The 15,061-nt window shown below is 48.4% G+C and overlaps 1 protein-coding gene across 1 annotated transcript; it reads left to right on the plus strand.

Annotated features, from left to right (window-relative positions):
* The first annotated feature begins 2,093 nt into the window (after nt 1-2,093).
* On the plus strand, nt 2,094-14,836 carry LOC128947640 (C-factor-like). The gene is made up of 6 exons (XM_054291984.1): nt 2,094-2,273; nt 10,037-10,088; nt 10,347-10,534; nt 11,571-11,726; nt 13,084-13,194; nt 14,094-14,836. The coding sequence occupies exons 1-6, from the start codon at nt 2,133-2,135 to the stop codon at nt 14,205-14,207; spliced, it is 762 nt and encodes a 253-aa protein (XP_054147959.1). The 5' UTR covers nt 2,094-2,132; the 3' UTR covers nt 14,208-14,836.
* Nucleotides 14,837-15,061: the final 225 nt, after the last annotated feature.

The following is a 15,061-nucleotide window of genomic DNA, read 5'->3' on the forward strand; positions in this document are numbered from 1 at the left end:
GAGGTGATTTTTTTTTAGTCCTGTTGCCTATATTAGGTTCTCTGTGTATATATATATATATTTTGCAGTGTTACAGTATGGGAAAATGGCCTTCCTAGCCTTTACACTTTACCCACAATGTAAATAAGCATTTGTTTAATACAAGTGAAGATATATACAGAAAAATTCAAAAACTTGAATTCTATCAAAAGAAAAAAAAAAAAAAACTTGTGTAGAAAATTCTGATAAATGTGAAAGTATTTAGCTCTGTGCATTGAGAGTAGAATATTTTTATCTGTGCAATGCTGTGTGCAGGCCACCAGCTCAGAAGACATTTGCTATATATCCATTTGAAGTGGTTGAAAATTCTTGACTCAGGATCTTTGAAGAATTGGTAGTTTGTCAGTCTGCATGCTTGATGAACAGAGCAATTAAAACCCAATTAGCAGAGCCCCACAGCCCAGTAGTATCAGTTCTAGTGGTATATCTGAGCTGTTACTCTCATGCTCCCTAATTTCATTAAAGTATTTGATTTTCTATTACATTCACTCGAGTTTCTTATGAGCTCCACCACTTGTGCCTACTCATAAGGAAAGAAATGGCTGCAAAATGAAGAGATTTTTAAACTGCAGTAGATTCAAGACTTGGAATTCAATCCCCATTCCCTTAAAGGCAGGAATTTTGGGCACCAAACACAAAATCCCCCAATCCACGAAGATTTGAGGTGGGAATTGCATTTCTATGATACTTCTGGAGGAGCTGGCAGTCCCAGCTGAGCTCCCTGAGCTGTGTTTGCTCACCTGGACAAGGAGGAGGAGCTGGGCTTGAGGAGAATGCCATCCCTTGGGATGTGGGCCACTTCTGGGGGGTGAAAATGTTGGGGTGGCTGAACAGCTGGGCTGGGTTTGCTGGGACATTGGGGCTGAAAATTTTGGGGTGGCTGAACATCTGGGGTGGGTTTGCTGCGGCACTGAGAAGTGAAAATATTGGGGTGGCTGAACATTGTGGTGGGTTTGCTGGGACTTTAGGGGATGAAAATTTTGGGGTGGCTGAACATCTCGGGTTTGCTGGGACACTGAGAAGTGAAAATATTGGGGTGGCTGAACATTGTGCTGGGTTTGCTGGGGCATTGAAGATGAAAATTTTGGGGTGGCTGAACATTGTGCTGGGTTTGCTGGGACTTTGGGGGCTGAACAGCTGGGGTGGGTTTGCTGGGACATTTGGGCTGCACTTTGGGGTGGGTTTGCTGAGACATGGGGGGTGAAGATTTTGGGGTGGCTGTTCAGCTGGGCTGGGTTTGCTGGGACATTGGAGGATGAAAATTTTGGGGTGGCTGAACATTGTGCTGGGTTTGTGGGACGCTGAGGCAGTCAGTGCTGCTGCTGAGCAGGGCAGGCTCAGTGGCTGGAGCTGGCAGAAGTTCACCTGGAAGCCACAGCCCCACGTGCACCTGAGTGTGCAAACAGCTCTCAGCCCTTCAGGGGAGTTACGGCTTTGTTTTCTCAGCTTCTCGTGGCTCCCCCGTTCTGTGGGGCCGATAATGAGGGTCACAGGGCTCAGGGACTGCTCTGCGCCCACCGCTGTCACACGAAGGGCTCTGAAGTTGGTGGAACAGAGTTTGTGTACCGGCCGGGAGCGGGATGGAGGGGGAAAAGCCAATTCCCCTTCCCCTGTCTGCTCTCTCGGTGCCCTGAAGCCGGGCGGGACAGAACCAATTCCCCTTAGAACCAATTCCCGTTCCCTGCCCGTTCTCTCCGTGCCCGGAGCCGGGCGGGACAGAACCAATTCCCCTTAGAACCAATTCCCGTTCCCTGCCCGTTCTCTCCGTGCCCGGAGCCGGGCGGGACAGAACCAATTCCCGTTCCCTGCCCGTTCTCTCCGTGTCCGGAGCCGGGCGGGACAGAACCAATTCCCCTTAGAACCAATTCCCGTTCCCTGCCCGTTCTCTCCGTGTCCGGAGCCGGGCGGAACAGAACCAATTCCCCTTAGAACCAATTCCCGTTCCCTGCCCGTTCTCCGTGCCCGGAGCCGGGCGGGGGCGGCGCCGCGCTGGGGGCGGGCCGGGGGCGGCCCCGCTCGGCTCAGGTTGATCGAGCCCCGCGTGGGCTCCAGAAGCGCCGGGAGCGGAGCGGAGCGGCCGAGCCGAGGCAGGAATGGCCCAGCCCCGCTGCCGCTCCGTGCTCATCACCGGCTGCAGCCGCGGCATCGGCCTGGGGCTGGTGCGGGGGCTCGCAGCCGCCAGCCCCTCCCCGGATTTGGTCTTTGCGACCTGCCGGTACCCCGAGAAGGCGCAGGTAAACGGGGCGGGGGCGCTGGGGGTCCCCGGAGAGGGGTAAAGGGGTCGGGAGGGAGGAGAAGGCAGTTTGGAAATGAGGAACATCTCGAGCATCCCTGGGCTGGGGATGGAGCCAGGATGGGGATGGAGCCAGGCTGGGATGGAGCCAGGCTGGAGCTCCTGGGCTGGGGATGGAGCCAGGGCGGCTGGAGCCGATACCGGGCAGCTCTCCGGGGCCGGAGCCGATACCGGGCAGCTCTCCGGGCTGGAGCTGGGGTTTATCGATGACCGGGAGCGTTCCCGGGAGCAGGAGAGTGAGCGGGACAGGGCAAGGCAGCTGCAGCATCTCCAGCGCTCCTGCCACCCCTTCCGCCCATCCCCGAGTTTCTCGCTGGGTTTGCTGCTGGATATTTCTGTGCTGTCCTTGCCCGGATCTGCAGGGACAGCCCGTGGTCCCTCAGAAACATTTCCCAGAAAGGGGAGAAACCTGGCACAGCTTTGCTTCTCTGTCTCTCTCTGTCCACGCGTCTCTGTGTGCCCTCCCTGCCTCTTGTTCTCTGCTGCGATTGCAGCAATTGATAAAGCCGAGATGAGCAATGAATTAATCACTTCTGAGTTCCCCTCTGTGCTGGGCAGGGCTCAGAGCTCCTGCGGCACACAGGAATTTTTGGTACCCGCTGCTCGTGGATCCACTTGTATTTCTCTCTCTCTCTCTCCCATTTCAGCCCAAGTCCCCCCTGCTGCAGCATCGCAGTGGTTTTGGGACTCCTGTAGACTTTTATAGGAGTCTTTAAAACTCAAATTTCGCAGATAAAATTTCACACACCTCTCAAACTTTGGGAGGCAAATCGCTGAGGGTGATCAGTCACTCTGTGCCCAGCGGTGTCACCTGTGCTGTGTGCTCCCCTCCAGAGGGGGAATTTGGGCAGCACAGAAACTCCCACAGGTGCCTATCCCCTGCTCCTTCCTGCCCTGCCCTGTCCCAAACCCCTCTGCAACAGCCCAGGCATTTGGAAGGAGAATTGACACCCACAGCCCCATCCCTGCATCTCCCCTCCATTTCCAGCAAGGAAAGAATGCAAATTCCAGAGTTAAACAGAGCCCCTGTGTCTGCTCCTGCTGGGGGATTTGGTTCCTTTCACACAGATTGTGATCACACCCTCCCAGCAATAAACCAAACACAGGAATTTTTGTTACTGCTTAGCTACAAAAAAAAAAAAATCTCTAAAAGGTGCTTGGGATGTGGGACAGGGCTGGCCAGGTAACAGCTGCAGTCTGAGCTCTGCAGGTCCTTATGAAACCCAAGGAAAAGATTTTAATTTAAAAAAAAGGTCTCCAGGATAAAGGTGCATTTATGGCATTTGTGAATGGAAGTGCAGAGAAACAGCCCAGCAAGGCTGGGATCAGGTGCACAGCTCCCTTCAGGGCTGCTGCTCCCCAGCCCCTCCTGGCAGAACCTGAGCTGAAATTCACCCCATTCTGCTCCCTTTAACTCCTGTTATTGAGCAGAAATTCACCCCATTCTGTTCCATTTTCATTCCTGTTACCTGGGCAGAAATTCACTCCTTTCTCTTCCCTTTTAACTCATGTTATTGAGCAGAAATTCACTCAATTCTGTTCGCTTTTAAATCCTTTTCCCTGAGCCCCTCGTGGCAGCACCTGAACAGAAATTCACTCAATTCTGTTCCCTTTAACTCCTGTTACCTGAGTAGAAATTCACCCCCTTCAGTTCCATTTTCATTCCTGTCATTGAGCAGAAATTCACCCCATTCTGTCCCCTTTTAACTCCTGTTACCTGACCAGCAATTCACTCAATTCTGTTCCCTTTAACTCCTGTTACCTGAGCAGAAGTTCACCCCATTCTGTTCCATTTTCATTCCTGTTATAGAGCAGAAATTCACCCCATTCTGTGCCTTTAAGTCCTGTCCCCTCCTGGCACTGCTCCCAGCCCCATTTCCTACAGAGATTGCACAAATTTCGCTGTGGCAGTGGCACAGGAAGGCAGCAGAGATACCTGACCTGGTCTAGATCAAAATCTCCCTGCCTGGCTGTTTGGCCACTGCTGAGAGAGGTTCTTTCTCTTTTTCCAAATGGCCCCTGCGATTTTTTTCATCATAATGATCTCAGATCCATTACATGGAGAAGCGAAATTGTTCCTTTAACAGGAAGAGCTTCCTAGGAAACATTACACGGGCAAATCTCAGCATAACTCATCAGTTTTTATTTGGTTTTTTGGGTGTGTGTGTGTGGTTGTGATTTTTATTTAAAAATCTGCAGCAGAAAAGCTGCAAACCTGCAGAGGAAGATGAACCAGCCCTCAGCCAGTGCAATGTGTTTGGCAAGAGTCTGGGTCACTCCTTGGTACCTTTCCTGGAAAGCCTCTGGCAGGGTGTCTCCTGTAGGAAGGAAACTTCTCTTTTTCACAAGCATTGTGATTTTATTTCATCATAATGTTCTCAGGAGTGAAATTGCTCCTTTAACACGAAGAGCTTCCTAGGAAACATTACACAGGCAAATCTCAGCTCAACTCATCACTTTTGGAGGGTTTTTTGTGTGGCCGATATTTAAAAATCTGCAGCAAAAATGCTGCAAACCTGCAGAGGGAGATGAGCCAGCCCTCAGCCAGTGCCATGTGTGTGTCTGGGGAGAGTCTGGGTCGCTCCTTGCTGCTGGGAGAACCCTGGAAAGGCTCTGGCAGGGTGGACTGGCCAGGAGCCACATTCCAGCAGCCCCACAGGGACCCTGCTGGACACACGGGGGGCATCCTCAGCTTTCCCCATCTTTTAGAGGGGCAGGTTTTGTCCTTGGTGCACCAGGGTGGGTTTTTGTTCTCTGTGAGGACCTCCAGGCCACGTGCTGTGCTTTGGCAGGACATCAATGGAAACCTCTGCAGCCAGCTGAAAGCAGATTTCTAACAGATGGCTTTGGAAACTCCACAAGGAAGAGAAATCTTTACTAAAGGTACTGTGGTGGTTTCACCAGCATTACCTGCCCCATCTGCAAAGCGTGGAGCTGGCACAAAGCTTTCTGACCCTCTCAGAGGGCTCCCACTGGTCCTTGGGGCCGGCAGAGGGCAAGAACAGACCTGGCCCAGCCTCCAGCACGGGGAATCGTGGGCATGGCAGCACCAAATCCAGCTGCTGCTCTCACAGCTTGGCTGCAGCCTGGCACTGCTGCTGAGCGTGGTAGGAAAGGCAAAGGTTCTGTGATTTTCTTGTCATTTTTCCTTTTCTTTTTTCCTTTTTCTCCTTCCCCCTTCCCTTCCCTTCCCTTCCCTTCCCTTCCCTTCCCTTCCCTTTTTCCCTTCCCTTCCCTTCCCTTTTTCCCTTCCCTTCCCTTCCCTTCCCTTCCCTTCCCTTCCCTTCCCTTCCCTTCCCTTCCCTTTTTCCCTTCCCTTTCCTTCTTTTCTTTTCTGTCACTGAATTTCCAGTCAAATTTTGAACTCCCAGAGTTCAGATTCATTTTGAACTCCCAGAGTTCAGGTTTTTGCTCTCCAGGAATTGGCACTGCAGGCTCAATTTGGGGCACACGAAAAGGGCTTGGCCCATCTCAGATCTGTTTGTGGGCTGTGAAATTGAGGGAGTTTTTCTTCCTCTGCGCACCTGGCTCAGTGTTTTTTCCTCTTGACAGTAATTCAGGTGGTCTGATTTCGGTTTTCCTCTTGGTTTTTTGTTGATCATACAAAAAAATCCTCCTTGGTAGAAGTGAATTGTTCCCCACTGCATGAGAGGATGAACCTGGAGAAAACAACTTTGGACAGTTCCTTTAAATTCTGCTCTCTGCTTTGGCAGAGCAGCATTTTCCCTTGGCAGAATGGAGATGGGCAGAGCGCAAATGAAAACGCTTTTAAAAACAATCTCCCAATTTTTAGAGGAAAGGTGATTAAATACACCTGGCAAACCCAGCTCCACCTTGGGCAGGGATCCCCCAGCAGAGCGATGAGTGAATGTTTTGGAGCCCTCCAAAGAGTGGACAGAGAGGACCCCTTAAGGAGCTGCTTTTCCAATGATGCTGGGGAAAATCTGAGTGTTCTGGGGAGATCTGAGTGTGTTCTGGGGAAAATCTGAGTGCTCTGGGCAGATCTGAGTGTGCTGGGGAGATCTCAGGGTGTGCTTTCCTCTGTTCCCCAGGAGAAGCAGCACATCTATCTCCTGTAGCTCCCTAACCTTGGGTAATGCTGAACAGCTGCAGGGTTTTGCATGTGAGTCTGTGCTGGCAGAAGTTGTGAAAACTCGAGCTCCGGGGCTGAGGAGCTCCTAGGTGGCCTCCCCAGAACATTTGCCTAACAAATGGGCTGCAGATCACACGATAACGTGCAGCAGGCAGGCAGATAACCACTGCCCCTGCTGGAAAACACCACCGGAGACTCCTCCAGCCACGCTCTGATCCCAATCTGCCTTTTCTTGGGTTGTTTCTGCCTTTTCTTGGGTTGTTTCTGCCTTTTCTTGGGCTGCTCCAGCGTTAAAAAGCAGCCACAAATCTCCTGGGAAATAATCCCGGTGTCCTGGTTTTGCTCTCCAGATGGACACAACCCTGTTGCTGTAGGACACACTGATGTTTTCAAGGTGAAAAATTAGGAGTTTATTTTCTGGCTCCAGCATTTATAGATTTCCCAAAGGGACAGTGAATTGGAAATGGGCAGTTTGTCCATCGCCACCTCTCCAATGGCACTGGGCAAACCAACAGCCCCCGTCAGATTTCTCCTCCTCCTCCTCCATAAAAGAATGCAAAACAATGAGTTATTTATAGAAAGTGCGTGGGAAAAGTTTGTTACAAAAACATAAACATCAGAAGAATAAGAAAATCTTAAAAAATCATAGAAAAAAGCTTAGAAAATCTTTAAAAATCAAGGTGAGACAACCCCAGTGCTGCTAGCAAGGAGCCAGCACAAGGTGAAATTCTCCCCACACTTCTCTTTTCCTTCTTTGCTCCTTCCTCCCCCATCCTGCTTTCCTATAAAAGGGAAAACTCTTAAAACGGTGCAGGCCCAGGTGTGATGGGGAAGGAGGAGGTGAATAAATCAATAATAAAGTGCCCAGAGCTGTGGGATGTGCACAGGAGCATCTCCCCAAGCCCCAGCGAGTTCCCAGGTGAGCGAATCCCTCTGCAGAGCTCTGGGAAGCCCAAACGTGCATTTTCCCTCTCTCTGGAGCAGGGGATGGAGCTCCAAGCTGTGCCTGGTCCCTGCTCAGCCCCAGAGATCTCTGCTCACTGTCTCTGTCAGCTCTGGGGTTTGTTTTTCCCTCTAACACATATTTCAGCCATGTGGTTTGCAACTGGGGAGAGCAGCTGAGCGATCTGTGCACCACATTTACCAGGCAAAGGGGGCATTTCTGAAGTCTTTTTAATTTTGGGCTATCGCAGAGTCGCTTTGTTTGATTATTTTATTTTTTCTGGAAGTGTTTTACACTTCCTACAGCAGCGAGGGCTGGATTTTCTGGAGGCAGAGAGGGCTGTGGGTCAGGGCAGTGCCGTGGAAGCTGTTCCAGGGTTGAACAGCGAGCTGGCTGTACATTGTGATACTGAAAATCTGTCTCAGAGGGGCGCAGAAAAATAGGATACACCTCTGGTTTTGTCCTGAGTGCGAGCAGGATGAGGTGAAGGATACCCGAGCACCTTTATCCTGCCCTCAGGCTCTGTTTGTTTGCCTTGATTGCTTCCAACTGGCTGAGCGGGGCCAGGCCCTTTCCAAGAGCTGTAACCCAAGTGGATAATGCTTTCATAAAGAAGGCAAAGTAAATCTTGCTAAATGACAAAGACAACAAAACATTCCTGCTTGAAATCTAGCAATAAATACCCCGTGTGCTGATGAGTCTGTGTCTGGAGCCCCGAGTGCCAGAGGGTCTTGTTTAAATCAGAATAGGCCGAGTCTTTGTTAATCGTAATTAAAAATCAGCAAGCAGGAAACAACAGATGCTAATCAGAGTTTAATTCTTGTCTTGGACTCCCCACGAGTTTGATTCTCTGGGGTGATTGCTCAGGTGCAGAGCAGTTCTGCAGCTACTATGCTAAATAAACACTGGTAGGGAGTTGTGTTGTGGCTTTTTGCTGGGCTTTGTTTGTCTTGTTTGTTTTTAAATTATCTGTCACAGCACACTAATTAAAAATGCCTTGGCTGGGATGTGTTGGCTTTACCTCCTTGTCTCAGTCCTCTTTTTCTCATGCTCCTTCTAGCCACAGTTGCAGGAAAATAGGCTTTCCTACCAGTTTTAGAGTTTTAACTGGGTTTTTCAGCTTCTATCAGGTGTAACATTCTTGAAGACCAAAGCTGTCCAGATCAGCTTTGAGCTGGGAGCTGCTTCTCAGAAATTCAAACCCCTGAAGTGGGAGTGACTTGTTAACCAAGTAATTAACTGGAAAACCCATTGAATTTTAAACCTAATTTGCATGCAGCTATTGTGATTTCATGCTGTCTGTGTACTGGAGAATGCTTCAGTTCTTAATTGAAAATATTGTTTGCTCACTTCAGAAGTCTCTCTTGCCTTTCAGCAGGAGCTGGTAGCTTGTTTCTGTCAGAGAGTAAAGCATATAAATAAACAACTATAAATAAATGGACAAACCTGGAGCAGCCAGAGCACTCCTGCAGCTGATTTTGCACTGAGTGATGCTGCCAAACTGAAATCCAGTGACAACCCAAAGGCACAGAATTACTGCAGGCTGAGCTGTTTCATCAATAAACAAGCCAGCGTGTTCTGGGCCTTTAATTTATGGAAATCTGTCCCACCCGGGCCTGTCCAAAGCGAGGAATGTCTTCTGGTTTTGTGCTTCTGGCTTGTTTTTCCTTCCCCCTCCCCTTAATAGCCTTAACTGCGGTTGTGGACTGGCCTGGGTGGGAGCACAAATCTCCCAAACAAGCCTGGAGAGAGCCCTGCAGGGCCTGATGTGAGATAAAAGATGTGATCCATCACGGTTTGTCAGAGCACACCGAGTCCCTGAAGTGTCTCCAAGGGGCAGGGAAGGATTCTTTCCAAGCCTGCCCTCCTGACCCCCATTCCCAAAGGGCTCCTAAAGAAAGGGCTGGAATGTTTGGCCAGGTTTGCTGTGTCTCCTGAACATGACGGGGAATATGGAATCCATCTGCTGTCTTTGGCCACGCTCCCCACTTGGCTCCATGGCACAGAAACCTGAGAGCTCCAGCTGGGCCCATAAATCCAGTTTGGACTCTCTTTGTGCAGGGGAGAGCAGGGATTTCTGCAGGAACAGCAGCCTGCAGCACTGACAGGCACTGAGAGAGCTCCAGCAGGGAGGGAATTGTTCTCCTGGACAGTGGCTGTGCCCCAGACTGATTCCTTGGTGGGCTCAAACTCCACTTACAAGAAGTGACGCTAACGAGGCCGCTGGGGAAACCAAATTCCCACCGGGAAATGAAATTTTCCTGCCAACAGAAATTCCAAATGGGTTTTTAAAAGCATTCCCCTTGCCCTGAAGGGGTGTCCAGCACTAGCTGAGCTTCAGGAGAATTAGGATTTTCTCACAGAAATGGAGAGGCACTGGATTTTTACTGGAATGCTGAGAACTGAGCACTGAAGCTGGGAAATGTCCCACTAACAATCCAGCACGCTGGAGTCTGGACTGAGCAGGGGAAGAGTCCAATTTCCTGATCTGGCTCTTAGGAAAGCTGCTCAGCAGGCTGGAAAACAAAGGAGAATCTCTGCCTTCAGTCCAATCAGGAAAATATTTCAGTTACAGTTCTGGAGGAGATGCAGAATTCAAAGTGATTTATGTAATACCCATGGAGATACACACACATATATATAAAATAAAAATAATTCTTCTTCCTAGGAACTGCAGCAGCTCAGCAAGCAATACAGCAACATCAAGCTCCTGCAACTGGGTGAGTAAAGGGATTTATTGCTGAAATTTGTTCAACTTAGGTGAGTGCATCTTAAAAGAATTGGTCTCCTGAGTGATCAGTAGCTGAAAATCATTTTAACATAACACTGGGGAAATGTAATTCTGTAAAATCTGTGCATTTTCACCTTTATGCTGCCCAAACATCCCCAGTGAGCCTCAGCTTTGGTTTGGCACAGTTGTCCCGTGCCAGGCACTCCCTGCACTGTTCATTGGGGCTTTTCCTGCCTCCCCTGTGCAGATGTGGTCTGCGAGAGCAGCATCAAGAAAGTGGTGAAGGAAGTGGAAGAAATAGTGGGAGACAAAGGGCTGAACTGCCTGATCAACAACGCCGGCATCAACGTGCTGGCCTCGCTGGAGGAGGTCACGGCAGAGACCATGCTCACCATTTATGAGACCAACACCGTGGCCCAGCTCATGGTCACCAAGGTGAGCAGGGATGGGCTCAGCCTGGGCATTTTCCACGTTTGAGCTGGAATTGTGCAGGTGTTTGTGCCCTTGGAGCTGCACAGGGACAGTTCTGACACGGAGCTGCTGTCTGTGCACCACTGTGGGGTCACTTTGTGGCAGAGGGTGTTGTGTTTGCTGGGAGGAATGATGGACCTGACTCCATGTTCTCATGGAGTAGTAATAAATTAACCTTCCGAGGTTAATCAACCTCAGAAGGTTAATTTATTACTTTATGGAACTACATTATATTAAAGAATACTATACTATACTATACTATACTAAAGAATACAGAAAGGGTACTTACAGAAGGCTAAAAAAAAGATAACAATAAAAACTTGTGACTCTTTCCAGAGTCCCAACACAGATTGGCCAAAGAGTGAAAACAACTCACAGCAGAACCCAATAAAACAATCACCTGTGGGTGAACAATCTTCAAACACAGTCCAAAGCAGCAAAACAGAGGAGAAGCAAATGAGACAAGAATTGTTTTCCTTTCCTCTGAGGCTCCTCAGCTTCCCAGGAGAAAAATCCTGGGCGAAGGGATTTTTCAGAGAATGTGAATGTGACAGTGGGGACAATACAGAAAGGATACTTACAGAAGGCTAAAAAAGACAATAATGAAAATTTGTGACTCTTTTCAGAGTCCAGACACAGCGTGGCCCCAATCGGCCAAAGAGTCAAAACACCTCGCAGCAGAATGCAATGAAACAATCTCCAAACACATTCCACATGAGAAAAATAGAGGAGAAGCAAATGAGACAAGAATTGTTTTCCTTTTCTCTGAGGCCTCTCAGCTTCCCAGGAGAAAAAACCCTGGACAAAGGGATTTTTTCAGAGAATGTGAATGCCACAGTGGGGACGGGAGGTGGGCACAAGAGACTGCTGGAGGAAGGTCTCCTCTGGCCACGGGGGCTGAGGAGCCATCACCACACGGTGCTGGGGCTCCTGCTTTGGATGAGGGAATGATCCAGCTCCAACCAAAATCACCACATGAAGCAAACTCTGCTTTTCACAGGCGTTCCTCCCGCTGCTGAGGAAGGCAGCACAGCTGGGCACCGGCATGGGCTGTCACAGAGCTGCCATCATCAACATGTCCTCCCTGGCTGCCTCCATGCAGCTCGTCCAGGCCAACGAGATGTTCCTCAAGGTCTATCCCTACAGGATAGCAAAGGTTTGTGGGTGCTGGGGTGCATGAATACATCACTTGTTTATTGCATGAGTGTGGTGGTGTTCACAGGGGTCCCAGGATGAGGGAAGAGATGAGAATCTTGACTCCATGTTTCACAAGGCTGATTTATTATTTTATGATATATATTATATTAAAAGTAAATTGATATATATTATATTAATGATGATATATATTATATTTAAAGTATATATAATATAATTATGATATATTTTCTATTAAAAGTATACTAAAACTATACTAAAAGAATAGAAGAAAGGATTTCATCAGAAGGCTTGAAAATAATAGAAATAGAATGATAATGAAATCTTGTTACTGACCACACAGTCCAAGACAGCTGGACTGTGATTGGCCATTAATTAAAAACAATCATGAGACCAATCAAAGATGCACTTGTTGCATTCCACAGCAGCAGATGAACATTGTTTGCATTTTGTTTCTGAGGCCTCTCAGCTTCTCAGGAGAAAAATCAAAAGGGTTTTTCATAAAATATCACAGCTACAGGCTGCCCTGGGCTGTGCTCCCTGGCTGAGGGCAGGTGGAGCCATGCTGGCCTTAGCAAGGGGTGCAGCACCTCTGTGGGCACAAAAAGTGTTCTTGTTCTCCACTGGGGTGGAAATGGGAGCTGTGGAACGCTGAACCTGGGGCAACTCCTGGAGAACAGGCTCCCAAATCCCTGCTGTGGTACAGATCCACTCCTGAGGGGTTCAGGGAAGAGCTGATGCCATTGAGTGTGAGAGAAGAGGCTCCCAAATCCCTGCTCTGACACAGATCCACTCCTGAGGGGTTTGGCACTCAGGGAGGAGCTGATGCCATCGAGTGTGGGCTCCATCAGCTGTGTTCCTCTCCCATCCCAGAGAGAGAGCAGGAAACTCAGCAAAAGGTGTGCTGACCTCTGTGGTGATGTCAGTCAGTGACAGGTGGGATTTTCAGTTTTCTCACATCCAGGGATTGAGTTTGTACAGATAGTCAGGATCACACATACAGCTTCTCCTACACCACCTACTCAGAAGCTGTTAAACGCTTGTTTTCCCTGTTCAGAAGTAAATGAATGTTTGTGTAGTGGTTAGTGCAGGAAAACAAAGTCCTTATGTCAATATTATTCTCCTCCCAGCTCCTGAGGCGTTTCAAATGCTACTTTATGTTCCATTACAACTTGGTTTCGTTTTTGGGCAGCGGTTTGTGGTGGCAGAGCTTGCAGAGTTCCCAGAAAGTCTGGATGAGCTCCTGAGAGCCTCCTCCTGCCCCTTGCTGTGGAAGGGACGTGCCCAGCAGCTCGGCTGGGGTGGTGCTCCAGGCTCATTAATCACACATTAATTAATGGGCGTTTCCACCCCTGCAGACTGCCCTGAACATGATCACCCGGTGTCTGGCTGCAGACCTGAAATCAGACGGAATTCTCTGCATCTCCTTGCACCCAGGCTGGCTTCAGACAGACATGGGTGGGAACATGGTGAGTGCCAGTGTGGAAATGTCACACTGGGGTCCATTGGGTGGGGGTGTTCACAGGGGTCTCAGGATGAGGGAAGAGATGAGAATCTGACTCCATGTTTCAGAAGGCTGATCTATTATTTTATGATATATATAACGTAATATAATATAATTATCATATATTATATAATTATCATATATTATATTAAAAGAATATATCATATATTATATTAAAAGAAAATTGTCTATTAAAACTATACTAAAAGAATAGAAGAAAGGACTTCATCAGAAGGCTTGAAAGGAACAGAATGGAATGATAATAAAATCTTGTGTCTGACCAGATAGTCCAAGACAGCTGGACTGTGATTGGCCATTAATTAAAAACAACTGACATGGACCAATCAAAGATGTACCTGTTGCATCCCACAGCAGCAGATAATGATTGTATACATTTCATTTCTGGAGAAAAGATCCTAGCAAAAGGATTTTTCATAAAATATGTCCGTGACACCCTTGCTGCCCCCTGGCTGCACACACCCCTCTGTGGGCTGTGACACACCAAAATGTCACCGCTGAGTCAGAGATGACACAGATAAATGAGTGACACACTCCATGTGCTCTGAAGGCTGATAACTTTATTAAGAATTCCTTTTTATACTCCAGTTTGTTACAGAAAGGGGGCTAAGAAACCTCCCTTTTGTGAACAACTTTATGAGGAAAACAGCTTATTGCAAAACACCACGTGGGGATTGTTTTAATTCTTTCTCTCCAGCTCCCTCAGACCAGTTCATGGGAAAGCTTATCTCGCTTTCTCTCTCTCTGACAAAAACATATCCCCCTTCATTCTAGAGCCTCCTGAAATGTATTTAATTATATTCAGCAGGATATTCCCAGTAATGACCTAAGCTTGATTCATTCCAGGCTCCCATGCAGGTGCAGGAGGCCATCCCAGGTATTCTCTCTGTTCTGGAACGTCTTGGTGAAAAAGAAAATGGTTCTTTCCTGGACTGGCAAGGGGAAACTCTGCCGTGGTAGAGGAGCACAGAACTCCACAGGAACAGCTCCTCAGTCACAATTTAACCACTCCTGTCTGTCTCTAGGGGTTTTTTACACGCTTGTTGAAATAGCCATTGACACTCAGCCTCTCTGTGGGTGTGTTTGGGAAGCAGAGGGGCTGAGTCTTTCCCTTGGCATTGCTGCTGCTCTGCTCTAGCTGCAAACACTGCTGTGCTCTCGGTGACGGGCATCTCCTGGAACCCTCTGAAATGGATGCAAACCTGCAGGTTAAATCCAGGGGCTGCTGCTTCCTTTCCACTTCCAAAGCCAAAGTGGGCTTCTGGCTCTTTGCAGAATTAAACGACCTGACCTCAGAGTAAGGCCGGTGGAGGCTGTCAGATTCCAGCATTTTCAGTTACCTCCAGAAAAAAAAACTCCTTTGATTCCCTTTGTTCCTAAGTGAGCCAAGGCTGAAATTGCCCAGCTCTAAACCAAGGGGATTTGTTACCTTCTGTGAATTCCGTGGCAAACTCTGAGTGTCCCCAGGTTGCCAGTGTGCACCAGGCACTTGCTGTGTTCCCGGTGGGTGACTAACAGCCTGATATGGGGGTGGGAATGTTGTTTTGTACATAAACTTCTGAAATGTCTTCAATAAAGTCTCAGTCTGTTTACCGAACTGTTTACTTCATTTAATTTCTCCTCCATAGATTTCTCTTTCCTGACAAGGGAATTTTATTCTTAATTTTCAGGAAGAAACTCTAACCCATGTTAACCTTTCCGGGTGGTTGGGTTTGACACAGTGAGGCGTACCTAAACCAGAGACAGACCCTTGTTCTGCTCTAAAATACAACAAGCAGCTGCTGAATAAATCTCTGGCAGACCCTTGTTCTGCT

The sequence above is a fragment of the Melozone crissalis genome, unplaced genomic scaffold (assembly GCF_028551555.1).
Source record: "Melozone crissalis strain CALT ecotype California unplaced genomic scaffold, PUWL_Pcris_2 ptg000107l_1, whole genome shotgun sequence".
Classification (NCBI taxonomy): Eukaryota; Metazoa; Chordata; class Aves; order Passeriformes; family Passerellidae; genus Melozone; species Melozone crissalis.

Excerpts from the sequence above, each read along its gene's own strand:
- LOC128947640 (XM_054291984.1), top strand. The coding sequence starts at position 2,133 with ATGGCCCAGCCCCGCTGCCGCTCCGTGCTCATCACCGGCTGCAGCCGC. Across the intron at positions 2,274-10,036 it reads GGTACCCCGAGAAGGCGCAG|GAACTGCAGCAGCTCAGCAA; the intron begins GTAAACGGGGCG and ends TCTTCTTCCTAG. Across the intron at positions 11,727-13,083 it reads ATCCCTACAGGATAGCAAAG|ACTGCCCTGAACATGATCAC; the intron begins GTTTGTGGGTGC and ends CCACCCCTGCAG.